The sequence below is a fragment of the Mchenga conophoros genome, linkage group LG15 (assembly GCF_057382185.1).
Source record: "Mchenga conophoros isolate Kocher_MC1m ecotype Shallow Benthic linkage group LG15, M_conophoros_male_GT1.1, whole genome shotgun sequence".
NCBI lineage: Eukaryota > Metazoa > Chordata > Actinopteri > Cichliformes > Cichlidae > Mchenga > Mchenga conophoros.
In genome coordinates, this window is record NC_140540.1 from 22,138,710 (window position 1) to 22,154,165 (window position 15,456).

A 15,456-nucleotide genomic window follows, 5' to 3' on the forward strand; every position below is an offset into this window, starting at 1 on the left:
CATCTTTCTGTCCATTTAGTCTGCTTTTGGGTCTACTACTGAATGAAAAATGACCTCATAGTGCCGTATCACCCCATTAGATCTCTTTGCTGTCAGACTGCGGGCTGACGTGGTTCCAAGAGTATCTAGAATGGGAGGTCAGAATGGGAGAATGGGAGTGGTCATTGCTGCAATATTATCTTGTTTCCTTGCGAACATTAAGACTGAAATTCTGGTGTGTGAAGAATTTGTATCTTGACCTCTTTTCATGTGTCCTGAAAAAACCCAGCATGAACACTGTTTTCTAATAATAAGTCAACATGTAAACAATAGCTTCATTAATGCCACACTTACCTCATCTAACAGTCTTCACACATTTAACTTCCCCGTTTCTAGTGTTCATCACAAATTTTTCCATTGTTGTACAGTCCGTTTAAAGGGACGACAGGGGAGTCTGCAAAAAAGATTAAATATAAACGATAAAATTTAAAGATAATATTCATTTTGTATGTACACTGGGAGAGAGATGGAGCTAAGGATGGTTAAAAGCTATGAAGTGAAATAATTCATTCAGCAACACGAGACAAAAGGAGTGATGTCACTATGAGGAAGTGGGAAGGAAGTTGATGCTGTGTTCATCTCTGAGAGCAAGAACAGAGACTGGGAGAGACAGAGAAGCACGATGGCTGCATTCACATGGATTCAGATGTCTTCATTACTGATACTGATGCTTCAGTTTAAACGTCACACATTCAGTTGATAAAGTTCATTATTATCACAAGTGTTGCTTCCTTATTCTTCCTTTAACTCAGACAGTCTAGATGTACCTCCTGACTTTAGCTGACTCTTGGAAACTGAAGTTAAGCCTAAATAAGTTTTGTATTTAAAGAGCAAAGAGAGTTTTGGGCATTTCAATAAGGAGAGATAACTTGAAATAACTGAACATGATTTATTTAGATAGATAAATTAATGTATTTGGCGATTAGACTCTGATAACCCATGGCAGAAGCTCTACACATGGTTATTTTATCATTTAGCTCTGAGAGTAGAATTCGTAAGATTTTTGGTTTTCTTTTTTTTTTTTGCTTGTCCCATTTGGCTCTTTTGCCATCAGAATTATTGTCTAAAGGCAAAGAAAGATGCCCAACGGATTTACTTTACTAAATGGACCTACCCAGCCTTGCCATAATGGTGTATTTGATTTTATTTTCACTTGTTAAATATGGGACAGACTTGACTGGGGAAAAGAAATGGGAGAAAGAAAGGGAAATACACTGTTTGCTGCTACAACTACACATGTTTCTTTTCCAACTATTTATTTATGAGTGACTTATGTATGTATGTATGTATATATATATATATATGTATGTATGTATGTATGTATGTATGTATGTATGTATATATATGTATATATTGTACTATTCTTAGTTAGTGTATTGTCTGTCTTGTCTTAATGTTGGTTTAAAATGGAGCACTGTAACAAAAAATAATTTCCCCCAGGGATCAATAAAGTATTCTAATTCTGATTCTGATTCTGAAATAAAAACAGTGGAGAGGAGGGACGGGGATAAAGGGCAAAAAACAAAAAACAACAAAATAAGCAGTGTTAAGATTCAAAGTTGAGGAAGGAGAGTACACACCACCCATGGTCCAGAAGGTCTTTGGTCAAACAATGATTTTAATGAACACACGTGTGGGAAGACAACTCTGTACGCAGACAGGAAGTAGTCTTCGACTTAATCAAAGCATGAACAGATATTTTATAGCATCAGGGTTTATTTACTGACGCCCCTTCATGCGTCACCGGTACATTTTATACATAGATCAGATCAACATCATCATGACTTTTCACCCAGAAAATCATCTTCTATTTTCATGGCTTGGTACTTTCCGTTCTTATCTTAAAATGAATTGTTCCTCTTTCTTGCCGAGACAACAAGGACGGTTCCTCTAAATAAATTTAACTCTATGTGTGTGTGTCACGACCTCACATGCTCTTTGTGTCACCTCTTCACCTACTGTCTGTGTCTCGTCCTCAAATGCTCTTTCTCAATTCACCTGTTGCACTTCTGACCTTTTACCAGACCAGAAGCTCACTGAGACTATGTGTATGTCTTCTACTAAATAAATGTTTTAACCAAGAACCTCTACTAAAACCTTAATATAAAATGATCTGATATATAAGTGTTTTGTAAGCATGTATTGCAATTCCTTCTATGGCTCCAAGTCACTTGCACAATAGATTGTCCGAACATCGCGCCGAACAAAGCTTCCGACCCCCAATTAATTGACCGAGCTCCAACTCTTTAATAAGCACAGATATGCATTGTGTATAAAATAGTCATAACTGCTTAAGGCCTTCTTAAAGCTATCTGTTACATTGTTAAAGCCTCGTCTTAGCCTGCGGCTCAAAATAACTATCTGCTTTCACTTCTGCATACAACTTCCTGTCAGCCTGCAACTCAGTCTTTCTGAAAGAGACACTGTTTAACCCCTGAATGCAATATAAACTCCAGATTTTTATTATTAATGCAATGGTAATGATGACAATTATTTAACAATAGCAGTAAAATAATTTCCCTGCTCCACACTCCCTCTCACGACCTCTGGAACACCAGAGGTCGCAATACATTGTGGTTCAGCAGGCCTCGAGATCTCCAGGATCCTCGCCCCTCCTGTGGTCGCCGAGATCTTCTGCAAAGGAAACAAAACACCTTTTCTTGCATCTCCCTAACTTATCCTTTTTGGGACTCTTTAATCAAAAGCATGATCCTAATTATGCTCTTAACTTATTGACTTGTATTTATGTATATTCTTCAACGTTCCTCATCACTTTAAACTCTTTAAGCCCTGCTTTCACGTCCAGTTGCTCGCTCTACTTTCCCTTATCTGATCATCAACATCCTGTGCACAAATTGTCGCTGCTGCAAGTTCCTCTACTCCAAAAGAAAACAACCACTTTAATCAATTAAGTTTAAGCATATAAGCAATTACTCCTGTATACATTTCATCATAGCTAAATGCTGCCTTGAAACAACTCCTATGTGTTAACACTAACTTCATTTTAAAACCTCACATTTCCTATGTTATCACCTGTTTTTGGTATAGCCTTTTTTATTTCATTTGCTCCCTTTAATGTAACAATACCTTCTAATTCTAATTTATCAGACTTAACCAAAATATATGCTTTCCTTACTCTTTAGTCCTTCTTTAAGTTCAGTCAAAAAGCTAAATGAATTTAGGGCCTTTTGCCTGGAATCAATACTGTCATGTGTGTTTCTTAACTCTGTGTCTGTAAGCGTGCAATCCTTCAATAACTTCAATAACTCATATCAAAAAATGCAATATGTATAAAAATCATTTCTATTTATAAGCTCCCCCTTTATCCTAAAAATACCTCCTATGTAATATCTGTATGTATAAGCCTACATTATAACCACTACTTCTAGAAATCAAAAAGAAATCAAAGCTGTTCTACTCCTTCAACCCTCACTAATTTTCCCTCTAAGACTCATTCACAGCTTTGAAAAACCGGCATTGTATCTTCTAAACAGGATTCAGTTCTGTCTTGGTCCTGGGCCATGTTGGCCCAGTATTCTTGGTTCCTTGTATTTTCGCTCCTTATTTAGGCCAGGTTTTCTGAGGTGTCCTGTTGTGGTGTTCCCTAAGTGTTTTTTCCCTTTGTGACTCTTACCCCCTTGTGCCCCTCTGTGTATTTATGAGCTCTCGTCTCTCTTTGTGTTTATTCCATGTTTTCCCCAGCCTGTTATGTCTGTGTTCTCCCCGTGCTCTCTCTCCTCCTGTCTGAACCTCTGTGTACTTCCTGTTTTACTTTGACAGTCTCTCGTCAGTATGCGTAATATTGTGTTCACTCCTGCCCTGTCTCGTTATGTTTATCAGTGTCACCTGTGTTCCCCACCTGTGTGTAATCTCCCTGTGTTCTCTGGGTGTATTTAAGTTGTGTCTTCTGTTATGGTAGTTGCTGGTTTGTCTGTGTTGTTTCCCCTCGGTCTCCCTGCGTCTCTTGTGTATTTCAAAAAATACATATATTACATTATTGTGCAGCACGTAATATCGACAGCACACAGTGTGCTTTGAGGTAGGAGCCAAAAAGGGTGTAGTTTGTGTGTGTGAGCACCCGTGTGTACACCTGTGAGCATGGACGCGCTTGTATTTAAAAGGTTCCTTCCTGTAATGATCTGCTGGAGGGTGTGAGCCACAGCCCCGTCCTCCAGGGCATGAAGCAGGTATAGAGGAGATCAAAACTCCAGACATCCAGAGTGCCAGAGTGACCGGCGGTGGGGGAGATAGGCCTCCATACCTTGGAGGGCCTGAGATGTCCCCAGAGAGGTGGCGTCTGATACCCAACCTGACATATAGACACAGACATACAGGCACACACAGATACAGACATCCATTCCCACCCTCATGCTCTCATATGCACTTTACTCAACACTCACCCAACGTGGAGACAAACATAGAGAGACACTGTATTTTTGAGATTTTTGGTTTTCTACTTTCCTTGCTGGTTATTAAGCTAAGGCTGATGATGTTTAGTGTACAACAAAAGGTAGAAGACCAAGATCAGAAAAACATGTTCATCACTGCTCTTTACATTTCTTCTTTTGTAGTTGATTGCTAGTCTTTATTCCTCATTTTTATCTCTGGTCTTTCTTGTTGAGCTGCAGTAACTGATGTTATGGTTGTTAGCACCCCCTCTGCTAGGGGACAGGAGGGGAGTAACATACACGAACCCTCACACGAAAACTGAGTAAAATAAAAGGTTTTATTGCAAACTTCAAACAAATGACAGACAGAGCTGTTCAAAAGACCACTGGGCGACCAATTAACATGTAAAGCATTAACACAGGAAAAAAAAGTAAAAGTTAAGGGTTAACTAAGGCAAGCTAGCATCACAAAACTCACATCAAACTAAGTTCAACCATATACAGGGTTTAACAAACAAAGTTCAAAAAGAGAGGCGGGTGAGGAGGACACGGCACAGCAGCAGCCCTGTAGCGTGAAGGCTCTTCAGCCTTTTATAACTGCAGATGGACACAATCAGCCACTTATTGGCTCTTGGAGTATCATGGCATCCCCAGGTAGCCAATCACCTGCATGGACTGTCACACTTCAGTCTGCATAGAAGAGGGCCGGCACAGGTCTCCAAGTAACCAATCATCCACGAGTCCTAGCATGTTTGGATTTGCTTGAATAAAAAAAGGCAGTCTCGCTCCCTTCGAGGCTCAGGGCCATAACATGGCCTATATTATAACTTTAATGTTATCTGTAACTATTTTTCTTTGATTTGGGGGTATGAAAATAAATCAAAAAAGTCAAAAGTATTTGAGATTTTATTGTATCTTTTGCGGCGCTTTCTCTCTTTGGCATCTCACACACATCTGATCCATGAACCTCAGACCACAGTACAAAAAACTATTATTGTCTCCAGTCTGACTTCCTGTTCATCTTCAGTATTAAATCTTTACCCTGCTAGTTTAAACAGCTCTGTTTGAACTGAACTCTAAACAGTCTTTTCTAAATAACATATAAATATATCTCCTGTGATATGTTTATATATAATTGCAAATTATACCCATATTGCATTAAAAAATTGGATTAAAGGATGAGCGATGTGGGGAAAAAGTGTGAAACTTAAAGACAGTTCAGTCACACACTTGTAGATGTGTCAGAAGTTCATCCGGTCATCATGAAACTTTTCGAGCACTGTTGCTGTTGAACCCACATTCTCACTAAAACACTTCCTCTTAACTACTGAGAAAAATTAGAAATAACAGGTATCTGACCACTAACACCTCTCATCTGTGTCCTTGTGACTGGTGCAGTCACCACTGTTAGAGCTGCTAACAGTGGTGACTGCACCAGTATCAGAACCTTCACATGATTCATGTATGCAGACAGACATCACCATGGAAACTGTTTTCTAATAATAAACCAAATGTACAGAAGAGCTGCATTAATGTCAACACTTACCTCATCTAACGGTCTTCACACCTTAAGTTCCTCTATCCTGTTATTGATTATTTTCTACTGATGTAGAGTCCTTGGTGATACGAGAGTCTGCAAATTACATTGAATATAAAAGTTAAAATAAAGTTCTTCACTTATTTAATATTTACATTTGGAGAGAGGGGGTAGGTAAGGAAACACCAAAGTTAAAAACTGAAATAATTCAGACACAGAGGAAAAGAAAAGGAGTGATGCCACTGTGAGGAAGTGAGCAGGAAGTTGATGCTGTATTCGTCTCTGAGACTGTCTCATTTGTGAAGGTGAGAGCAAGAACAGAGACTGAGAGAGACAGAGAAGCACGATGGCTGCATTCACATGGATTCAAATGTCTTCATTACTGGTACTGATGCTTCAGTTTAAAGGTAAGTGTACATAGAAACACATTCAATTAATAAACTGCATTATTATCACAAGTGTTGCTTCTTTTTCTTCCTTTAACTGAAACAGTCATGATTAACTTTTTAACTTTAGCTGACTCTTTAATACAAAAGTTAAATCTTAAACTTGTGTTGTATTTAAAATAAACTTCACATTTTAAACATAACACTCATATTCATAACATATTTGATGTTTCACATTTCTCTCTCTTTTTCTCAACAGGAACAACTGAGCAACATCAAACTGTTCAAACTGTCACGGTTGAACGTGGACATGATGTTACTCTGCCTTGTAACACCTCGTTACAAGGTCAGCATAACTGTAACAGTACTACCTGGATCTTCAGTGATTCAAGCACCACAGTATCACTCTTTGAGTTTGGGCAGAATAAAGAAGCCAAACCTGAATCAGACAGACTGAGTCTTTCTGCAGACTGTTCTCTGGTTATAAAGAAGGTCACAGATCAGGATGTTGGTCCTTACACCTGCAGACAGTTCAAAACAGCAACAGGATCACAAGAAGGTCCAGACTTTGTGATTGATCTGTCTGTTATTAACAGTGAGTATTTACATCTTAATGTTTTCAGCTCAAACTGTCCTGTTAGAACAACAAACTGAAACACCACAATAATTATGATCACAGTGATGAAGTTCATTTTTCTATTGTTGCTTTTCTCTTACAATATCTCCATCTTCACCAGTGTGTGTACATGAGAACAATGATAAAGCATCTTGAACAGCTCTGTGTTGACATATGAACACTGTAGACTCACAGTTGAGTGTCTGTATGAAGATAAAGAGAACATATCCTCAGACATGAGACATCATCATGAGACTTGTTAGACTGTTAAACATCTCACCACTGTTTCCTCTCTGTTGTTGTTCACTTACTTTCAAGTCTTTTCTTACTGTCAGTGTCTTTAATGATGTTATTGTTTTTCTTTAGGTGAAGAGTCGGCAACAACAAAATCAACAACATCACTGACAACAGCATCAAATAATCAATCAGCAGGTCGAGACTGAATCTCTTTTTTATTAAAGTCAAATATTTATATATTTATAATTATTTATGTATTGTATTTCAGACTGGCTCTTAACTGTGTGTGGAGAGATTCAGTGTTTTGTTTTACATGTTTTAAATCTTTCCAGTTCAGTTGTGGTTTACTGACATCTAAAGTCAAATCATTAACCGTACGCTCTGTGTTTCTTTTAGATTCAGGTAAAGACTCGGAAATAGCAACATCAACAACAGTGAAGTTCACCACAAGAAAATCAGCAACAGAACCAACAAACATATGGACAACAAAAGAAGAAGTAAAGACATCAGAGGGGACACTGACACCAAATAATCAACCACATGGTAGAGACTGAATCTGTCTTCTTTGGAAATTTTAATGTCAGACTGAGTCTTGTCTGTGTGTGGACAGACCGTTCTCACTCCCGAGGCATAATATACTTACGATTTGTCATGTCTCAACCCTAACCATAACCTTATCCCTAACCTTAACCACTTTAATGACGTTAGATAGTGTTTTCCAAAGTGATTTAAGTAAAATGAACGTACATGTGTAGATTCATTTCAAACGGTTCTCAAGTTTCCTCATTTTTCCGATCTCGTAATATAGGGACATGTTGGGTACCCGGAAGTGTGATATACTGACGATTTGTCACCTAGCGTAAAATGTTAGGCTTTGGGGGCGAGAACATGTTGGTGTGCAAGAAATTCATTGTTTAACACATTTTAATAATCTCTCCAGTTCAGTCAAGGTTTATCGTCATTCCTGTGGGTTTAGCAGCACTCTTAATAATTGTTGTTGTGATCATCAGATGGAAGAAAACTAAAGGTGAAAACACTGACAGATGAACATTTAACATCATAAGCAGAATGAAGGAAATAAAATGTTGAATTCTTTGATTTCTAATGTGGAAGTTCAACTATTTTTTTTCTCTTGTCAGTAAACAAAACACAACAGAGCGACAACATGGTGAGTTTAAATCTCCAGATAACAAGTTCTCTTTCACCAATGTTCTTTTCATCATCGTCTTTAGACTCTATAGTTCCACACCAGACAGAGACTCTAAATAACTTAAAGTCAGCTGGAAAATACTTTGAATCAGTTCCTCCTTGAAACAGTTTTGTTAATTCAGTATTATTTTGGTCACAAACTGTATTTTTGCAGCGACTGAGCTTAAACCCTGCAGACACTGAGTCTGGTCCAGGAACCAATCAGGAGACCAGTGAGATCTCTCAGTACTCCCAGTACAAAGTTACACTCAGTGTTATGTTTAGTTCAACAGAGAAGCTGAAAATGAATTTACTTCAATAGATGTGAAACAGTCCCATCATGAATTCACATACTGAGCAGTTTTTATATTGTGTTCACTGTGCAGGCTGATGCTGATGATGGTGTTTCCTATGCTTCCATCAGCTTCACCAAGAAGACCAAGAATAAAGCCCGGGTAAGATTTTGGTATTTACATTGATGATGTTAGCAGTAAGTTTGTGATTTTTAAAGCTCCTGTCAGTTTATTTATTAAATAACATCTTATAATATTTTTTCATATAGGCTTGTGGGGATGATGATGACACTGTGACTTACAGCACTATGAAAGTTCCCTCCTCACCTGCTGGACTTTCCACTGATCCCAGCGATCTCTATTCCACCATCAACAAACCAAAGAAATAGGGTGTTACTCATGAAATGTTTCTAGTTGTTTTTTCTGGATGCTGCATGAATGCTTTGATCATAGAGTAACTTCCTGTTTGTTCTTTTTATAGTAACATATATGGTATAATACTGGGTGTATTTGTGCTGGGGTAACAATGGTTATGCTACAGAATTGCTCATTTTAAGATCTCCATTGTTAATGTAGTCTAGTGATAGTTACCTTTATATCAAATTAGATATCCACACAGAATATTGTTATTAAACTTTTATTCATTTGCTGTGTGCCATTTTTAACAATACAAAAAGGGCCATAAAACTAGGCTTGAGAGGTGTATCTCACTGTATCCATGACGATATTAAACTTCCTGTTTGTGACATCTTAAAAACATGACAGCAAAAACACTTAATAGTCAACTTAATTTCACTTTTCAGACCCTTTCAAAACAAAAGAAAAAAGAATAGTGTTGATAACATGTCTGATTGTGCACACCTAGTTTTAAAGATTAGTGTGAACCAAAATCCTAAAGTCGTGCATACTGCTTGTCGGCTTTGATGCTAACAGGCTAACTTTCTTACTGCGCTGTGCAGACTTGCTTTCCAGTTTCTTGGTAAGTAGAGTTTGAACTTTTCTAATTTGTGCTAAACTTTCTGTTATGAATATAATTCCATGTCCATTGCAAATATGATCTGTGTTGTTGGATGATATAGGTTAAAGTAGCTTAAAATCCATCTTTTAAGCTGCTTTCAGTGATTATTCTAAAAATAAATAATGAGTATTTTGGAGTCATTGTTATAATTTAGTCTTAGTTTTAGAGTTTCATTTGCTCCATCAGTGTTTCCTGTATTTTCCTCTTGTATCAGCTCCCCATGTTAAGTTCATTCATGTGTTTACATTTCCCCATTTAGTTTTGATTGTCTCCTGTTTTTTTTTTTTTTAGATATATATTTTCTTGTCTGGTTATCCAGCTGTATCAATGTCCAATAATTACCCTCATCTACATTTAGCATTGTCTTTCCTTCAGACTTTGTCTTAGTGCTCGTTATTCTCCCTGTCAGTTCCCAGTTGATTTTAGACTCCTTTTTTATTCTCTCATGGGACTTTTCATCAGTTGAAGTAAAGGATTGCTTTTCATTAAATCAACCTTTGTTTGTTTTCCTTAGAAGTATGCAGAAAGATGAAGCAGTGCATTATATGTGTGTGGTCAACATTAGAGGGTTAAACCTCAAGAGCTGCTGTATTTTTACCGAAACACTTCTTCTTAACTTCTCAGAAAGAATGACTTCAGAGGTGGAATTGGAAACCAAAAGGTCTCAGACCACTAACACATTTCATCTGTGTTCTCACCTCACAGCTAACAGTGGTCACTGCTGCAGTGTCATCATGTTTCATTGCAAACTTCAAGACTAAAATTCCGACGTGTAATAAGTTTAAATCTTGACCTCTTTTCATGTGTGCAGACAAACATCACCATGAACATTGTTAATCCAAACACTTAACTCATCTAACAGTCTTCACACACTTAACTTTCTCTAATCTGTTGGTAGTCAAGACAACATCAAGACAATCATGTCAATAGATGACAAAGGGAGCCTGCAAAATGCATTGGATATAAAAGTTAAAATATTAGAAGTTTTTCACTTAGCTAACATCTACAATAGACAAAAGAAGGCTCAGATGCTTAAAAGCCATGACATATAAGCTTTGGATATAAGATCAGAAGTAAAGACATCAGAAATGACACTGACAACAGCAACAAACAATCTACCAGGAGGCAGCGACGCTCACTCTTCTTTTGACGACAAAAAGGTGAATATCACACTGACACTTGATCGTGTTTGTGTGGAGAAATTCAGTATGTTTAAAAAATTCCACTTCAGCTGTGGTTTACTGGAGTCTGAGTCAGAAGAAGGTCAGAAGAGCTCTTAGATTCACATCTAGACACTCACTACAATAAGAACTCCTCTCCTCTTTTTTCAGTATTATTACCTCCTTTTAAATCCCATTTATCAGTGTTTAATTAGAAAGGTCACTCTGGGGCAAACACGACGTCCAGCTGCTCTGCACTGAGTAAAGAAGGTGCACTTCTTTGTTTCATGCAGATTATTGCAATGATGTTATGATATATTGAGCAGGCAGCTGCCCAAGTTAACTGTGACTATCACCAGTTAATGTGGGCGTGTTTCCTAAATCAGCGGCAGGGGTTAGTGAACAGGATGTGAATAGGATGTATGTAGGCAAACTCAAGAATCCAGCGAGCTGAATGGTAGTTTGTGAGAAACACAGAGTTACGAACTGAAGTGGAAGACAATTTATTTTTTATATTACAATTATTTTATTGTAGTAAAAAAACGTAGTAATTAATTTTAGTTGACACATATCGATTTGTTTCTCCTAAATTGTTAAGTGTTGATATTGTTACAATATGTTAAATTATATTGTGTACAAAACCATTTTGATACAGTAGTTAAAACACACAGACTGCCTGCAGCCGTTATGGGCTATAGAGGGATAAATGCATTTCTTTACCCAGTGTGATTCCAAATTATAATAGGACAGCAAGTACCTGCTATGTGGTAACTAATGGTGGGAAACCTAAAGACAGTTCAGTCACACACTCAAGGATGTGGTAACCATTTATTTATCAGTGGCTCATCTGGTCATCATGAAACCTCCAGCGCTCTGTAGCTCTTGTACCCACATCACCAAAGCATTTCCCTTTCACTTCTGAGAGAAAAAATGACTTCATAGGTGCAATAAGACACCAACAGGTCTCAGATCATTAACACATTTCATCTGTGCTTTATTAAGCTGCTAACAGTGGTCACTATGAGGAAGTGAGCAGGAAGTTGATGCTGTGTTCATCTCTGAGAGCAAGAACAGAGACTGAGAGAGACAGAGAAGCACGATGGCTGCATTCACGTGGATTCAAATGTCTTCATTACTGATGCTGATGCTTCAGTTTAAAGGTAAGTGTGCATAGAAACACATTCAGTTAATAAACTGCATTATTATCACAAGTGTTACTTCTTTATTCTTCCTTTAACTGAGACAGTCATGATAAACCTTTTGACTTTAGCTGACTATTAGAAACTAAAGTTGAATCTTAAACTTGTGTTATATTTAAAATAAACTTCACACTATAAACATCACACTCATATTCATAACATATTTGATGTTTCACATTTCTCTCTCTTTTTCTCAACAGGAACAACTGAGCAACATCAAACTGTCACAGCTGGACGTGGACATGATGTTACTCTGCCTTGTAATAATGTGATACAAGGTCAGCATAACTGTATCAGTACTACCTGGATCTTCAGTGATTCAAGCACCACAGTATCACTCTTTGAGTTTGGGCAGATTAAAGAAGTCAAACCTAAATCAGACAGACTGAGTCTTTCTGCAAACTGTTCTCTGGTTATAAAGAAGGTCACAGATCAGGATGTTGGTCGTTACACCTGCAGACAGTTCAAAACAAAAGGAGGATTACAAGAAGGTCCAGACTTTAACATTCATCTGTCTGTTATTAACAGTGAGTATTTACATCTTAATGTTTTCAGCTCAAACTGTCCTGTTAGAACAACAAACTGAAACACCACAATAATTATGATCACAGTGATGAAGTTCATTTTTCTATTGCTGCTTTTCTCTTACAATATCTCCATCTTCACCAGTGTGTGTACATGAGAACAATGATAAAGCATCTTGAACAGCTCTGTGTTGACATATGAACACTGTAGACTCACAGTTGAGTGTCTGTATGAAGATAAAGAGAACATATCCTCAGACATGAGGCATCATCAAAAATGAGACTTGTTAGACTGTTAAACATCTCACCACTGTTTCCTCTCTGTTGCTGTTCACTTACTTTCAAGTCTTTTCTTACTGTCAGTGTGTTTAATGATGTTATTGTTTTTCTTTAGGTGAAGAGTCGGCAACAACAAAATCAACAACATCACTGACAACAGCATCAAATAATCAATCAGCAGGTCGAGACTGAATCTCTTTTTTATTAAAGTCAAATATTTATATATTTATAATTATTTATGTATTATATTTCAGACTGACTCTTAACTGTGTGTGGAGAGATTCCGTGTTTTGTGTTACATGTTTTAAATCTTTCCAGTTCAGTTGTGGTTTACTGACATCTAAAGTCAAATCATTAACCGTACGCTCTGTGTTTCTTTTAGATTCAGGTAAAGACTTGGAAATAGCAACATCAACAACAGTGAAGTTCACCACAAGAAAATCAACAACAGAACCAACAAACATATGGACAACAAAAGAAGAAGTAAAGACATCAGAGGGGACACTGACAACAGCATCAAATAATCATGAACATGACGGTAGTAGCTGAATCTCTCTCTTTGTGTGCAATCTTGACAGACATCTGTTTTGTTTCCATGACAGACAAAAAATAAATAATATTAATAATATATTTTTAAACACATTTACTTGACTTTTATCCTTTCCATTGTTGGTGTTTATTTATAATTTAGAATAAATACTGTAGCTAAAAACTCCACAGTGCAAAAGAACACTCAAACCTCATCACTACATGTTAGAAAATTGATTGTTTTTAAAACATTTGAAATATTTTGAGTTTTGCACTGAACAAAAAGTTGAAGCCAAAATATTTTTGCTCATTTTCAGATTGTCTGTATTTGCTGAGATGCATCTTTGTGTCTGTGGGTTTAGCAGCACTCTTAATATCTGTTGTTACAGTCAACACGTGGACAAAATCTAAAAGTGAGAAAGTTCACAGATGAAACTTTATACATAAAAAGCTTTGAGTTTTACTGTTTGCTCTATAATTTTTTTGTTTTGTCTTTTCAGGACACAAAACACAGATTGAAGAAAACACTGTGAGTCTGAACACTCAATAGTATGAGGTGCCGTAAGGGACATTATTACTGAAACGCACGCACACACTCCACTGAAAACCAAGGCATTTCAGTTGAACAGGAAGTTGTTTCCTGACAAGGAAACTGAAGGGAAAAGTGGTAGATTTCAAACAAACCACTACACAGATGTCTACTCAGCAACCTGTTAGTAGCTTAAGTGAAGCAGCTGCATTACTTAACAATATATTAGCTTTAGCATAAGTCAAAATTTAGAATAGCAGGAGACGGGCAATATCCTGGTTAATTATTTGCTGTTTGTCTTTTTTGGCAAAGAAAAAAATATCTTAAAATCATTAATAAAACCACGGAGAGAAGGCTCAGCGTTCCTCCATTTAGCACAATGGATATAATATGTACTCAAAAGTATGGTGATGTTAATAATGTCTGAGACACCCAACGCTAGATGATCTATATAAAAAAAAAGTACATGATGTAATTCAAATGGTTGCACATCATTAATTTTGAGGGAAAACCTATTTTTAAAGTCGCACCAAAAGCACTGTGTGATAGGACATAGAAAAAAAAGATGATCTATGGTTTCATTTTCATCAGTACAAAAAGAACACTGACCCACCTCAAAGCCAAATCTCTTTTTTTTAGAAATTCTGCCACTGGATTAATTTTGTTTATGACTTTAAAGTGTGTTTCTTTAACTTTAGGTAGAATAGGCTATTTCATAAATTTCAAGAATGCTTAATCCAGTGTATCTGAAATAACTAAATTAGATCCATGCCATGTAACCATTCTGTCATAACTATGAAATATTTTGTCTTTGAAGAAACAACTAATACATTTATTATTGCATTTTTATCAAACAACTGACATTGTCCTAGCAATAAATTAGAAAGCACTGATGAAAAATTATTGTACATCATAAAGTTTTTGATCAAATGAAGCAGAGGCAGTGGGATCAGTTTACAAATTAGATACAACTAATTTTATCTTTCAAAAAAAATAGATGTATCATCTGCAAATTGACTTATTTTGAAGTCTTTATTAAAAATTGATATTCCTTGTATGTCGTTAGAATTCTTGATTAATAGTTTTAACAGTTGAGTTGCCAATATAAAAAGCTTAGGGGAAATAGGACATCCTTGCCGAATTCCGCGTTGCACCTTGAATTCATTCCTGGATTCAAGGAAGCTAATATATTGTTAAGTAATGCAGCTTCTTCACTTAGGCTACTAGCACAGCGGTCCCCAACCCCGGTCCCTGAACCGGTACCGGTCTGTGAGTCGCCACCGGGCCACAAGAGTTGAGGCTTGAGTTTGACATTCGTGGTTTTCAAGGTTTTTATCATTTTTTAATCGTTATTTTTATATCGCTTATATTGTTAACTGTTTCCCTGGGTCTTTTCCCATGTGTAATGAATAAACCTTCTTTCTTTTTTTTGGTACTGGTTTTATTTTATTGTATTCATCCACGGCACCTTAACGGCCGGTCCGTGAAAATATTGTCGGCCATAAATGAATGGTCCGTGGTGCAAAAAAAGGTTG

At 36.9% G+C, this 15,456-nt stretch overlaps 1 protein-coding gene across 1 annotated transcript; it reads left to right on the forward strand.

Annotated features, from left to right (window-relative positions):
- The first annotated feature begins 6,310 nt into the window (after positions 1-6,310).
- LOC146558310 (uncharacterized) lies at positions 6,311-9,474 on the forward strand. The gene is made up of 7 exons (XM_085247774.1): positions 6,311-6,371; positions 6,610-6,945; positions 7,600-7,746; positions 8,144-8,230; positions 8,343-8,371; positions 8,778-8,846; positions 8,954-9,474. The coding sequence occupies exons 1-7, from the start codon at positions 6,311-6,313 to the stop codon at positions 9,071-9,073; spliced, it is 849 nt and encodes a 282-aa protein (XP_085103900.1). The 3' UTR covers positions 9,074-9,474.
- Positions 9,475-15,456: the final 5,982 nt, after the last annotated feature.

What these genes read in the sequence shown, in the direction of transcription:
- LOC146558310 (XM_085247774.1), top strand. Translation starts at nt 6,311, where the DNA reads ATGGCTGCATTCACATGGATTCAAATGTCTTCATTACTGGTACTGATG. An exon ending in TGATCTGTCTGTTATTAACA is followed by an intron (nt 6,946 to 7,599) that starts GTGAGTATTTAC and finishes TGTTTCTTTTAG; the next exon opens with ATTCAGGTAAAGACTCGGAA. An exon ending in AGACCAAGAATAAAGCCCGG is followed by an intron (nt 8,847 to 8,953) that starts GTAAGATTTTGG and finishes TTTTTCATATAG; the next exon opens with GCTTGTGGGGATGATGATGA.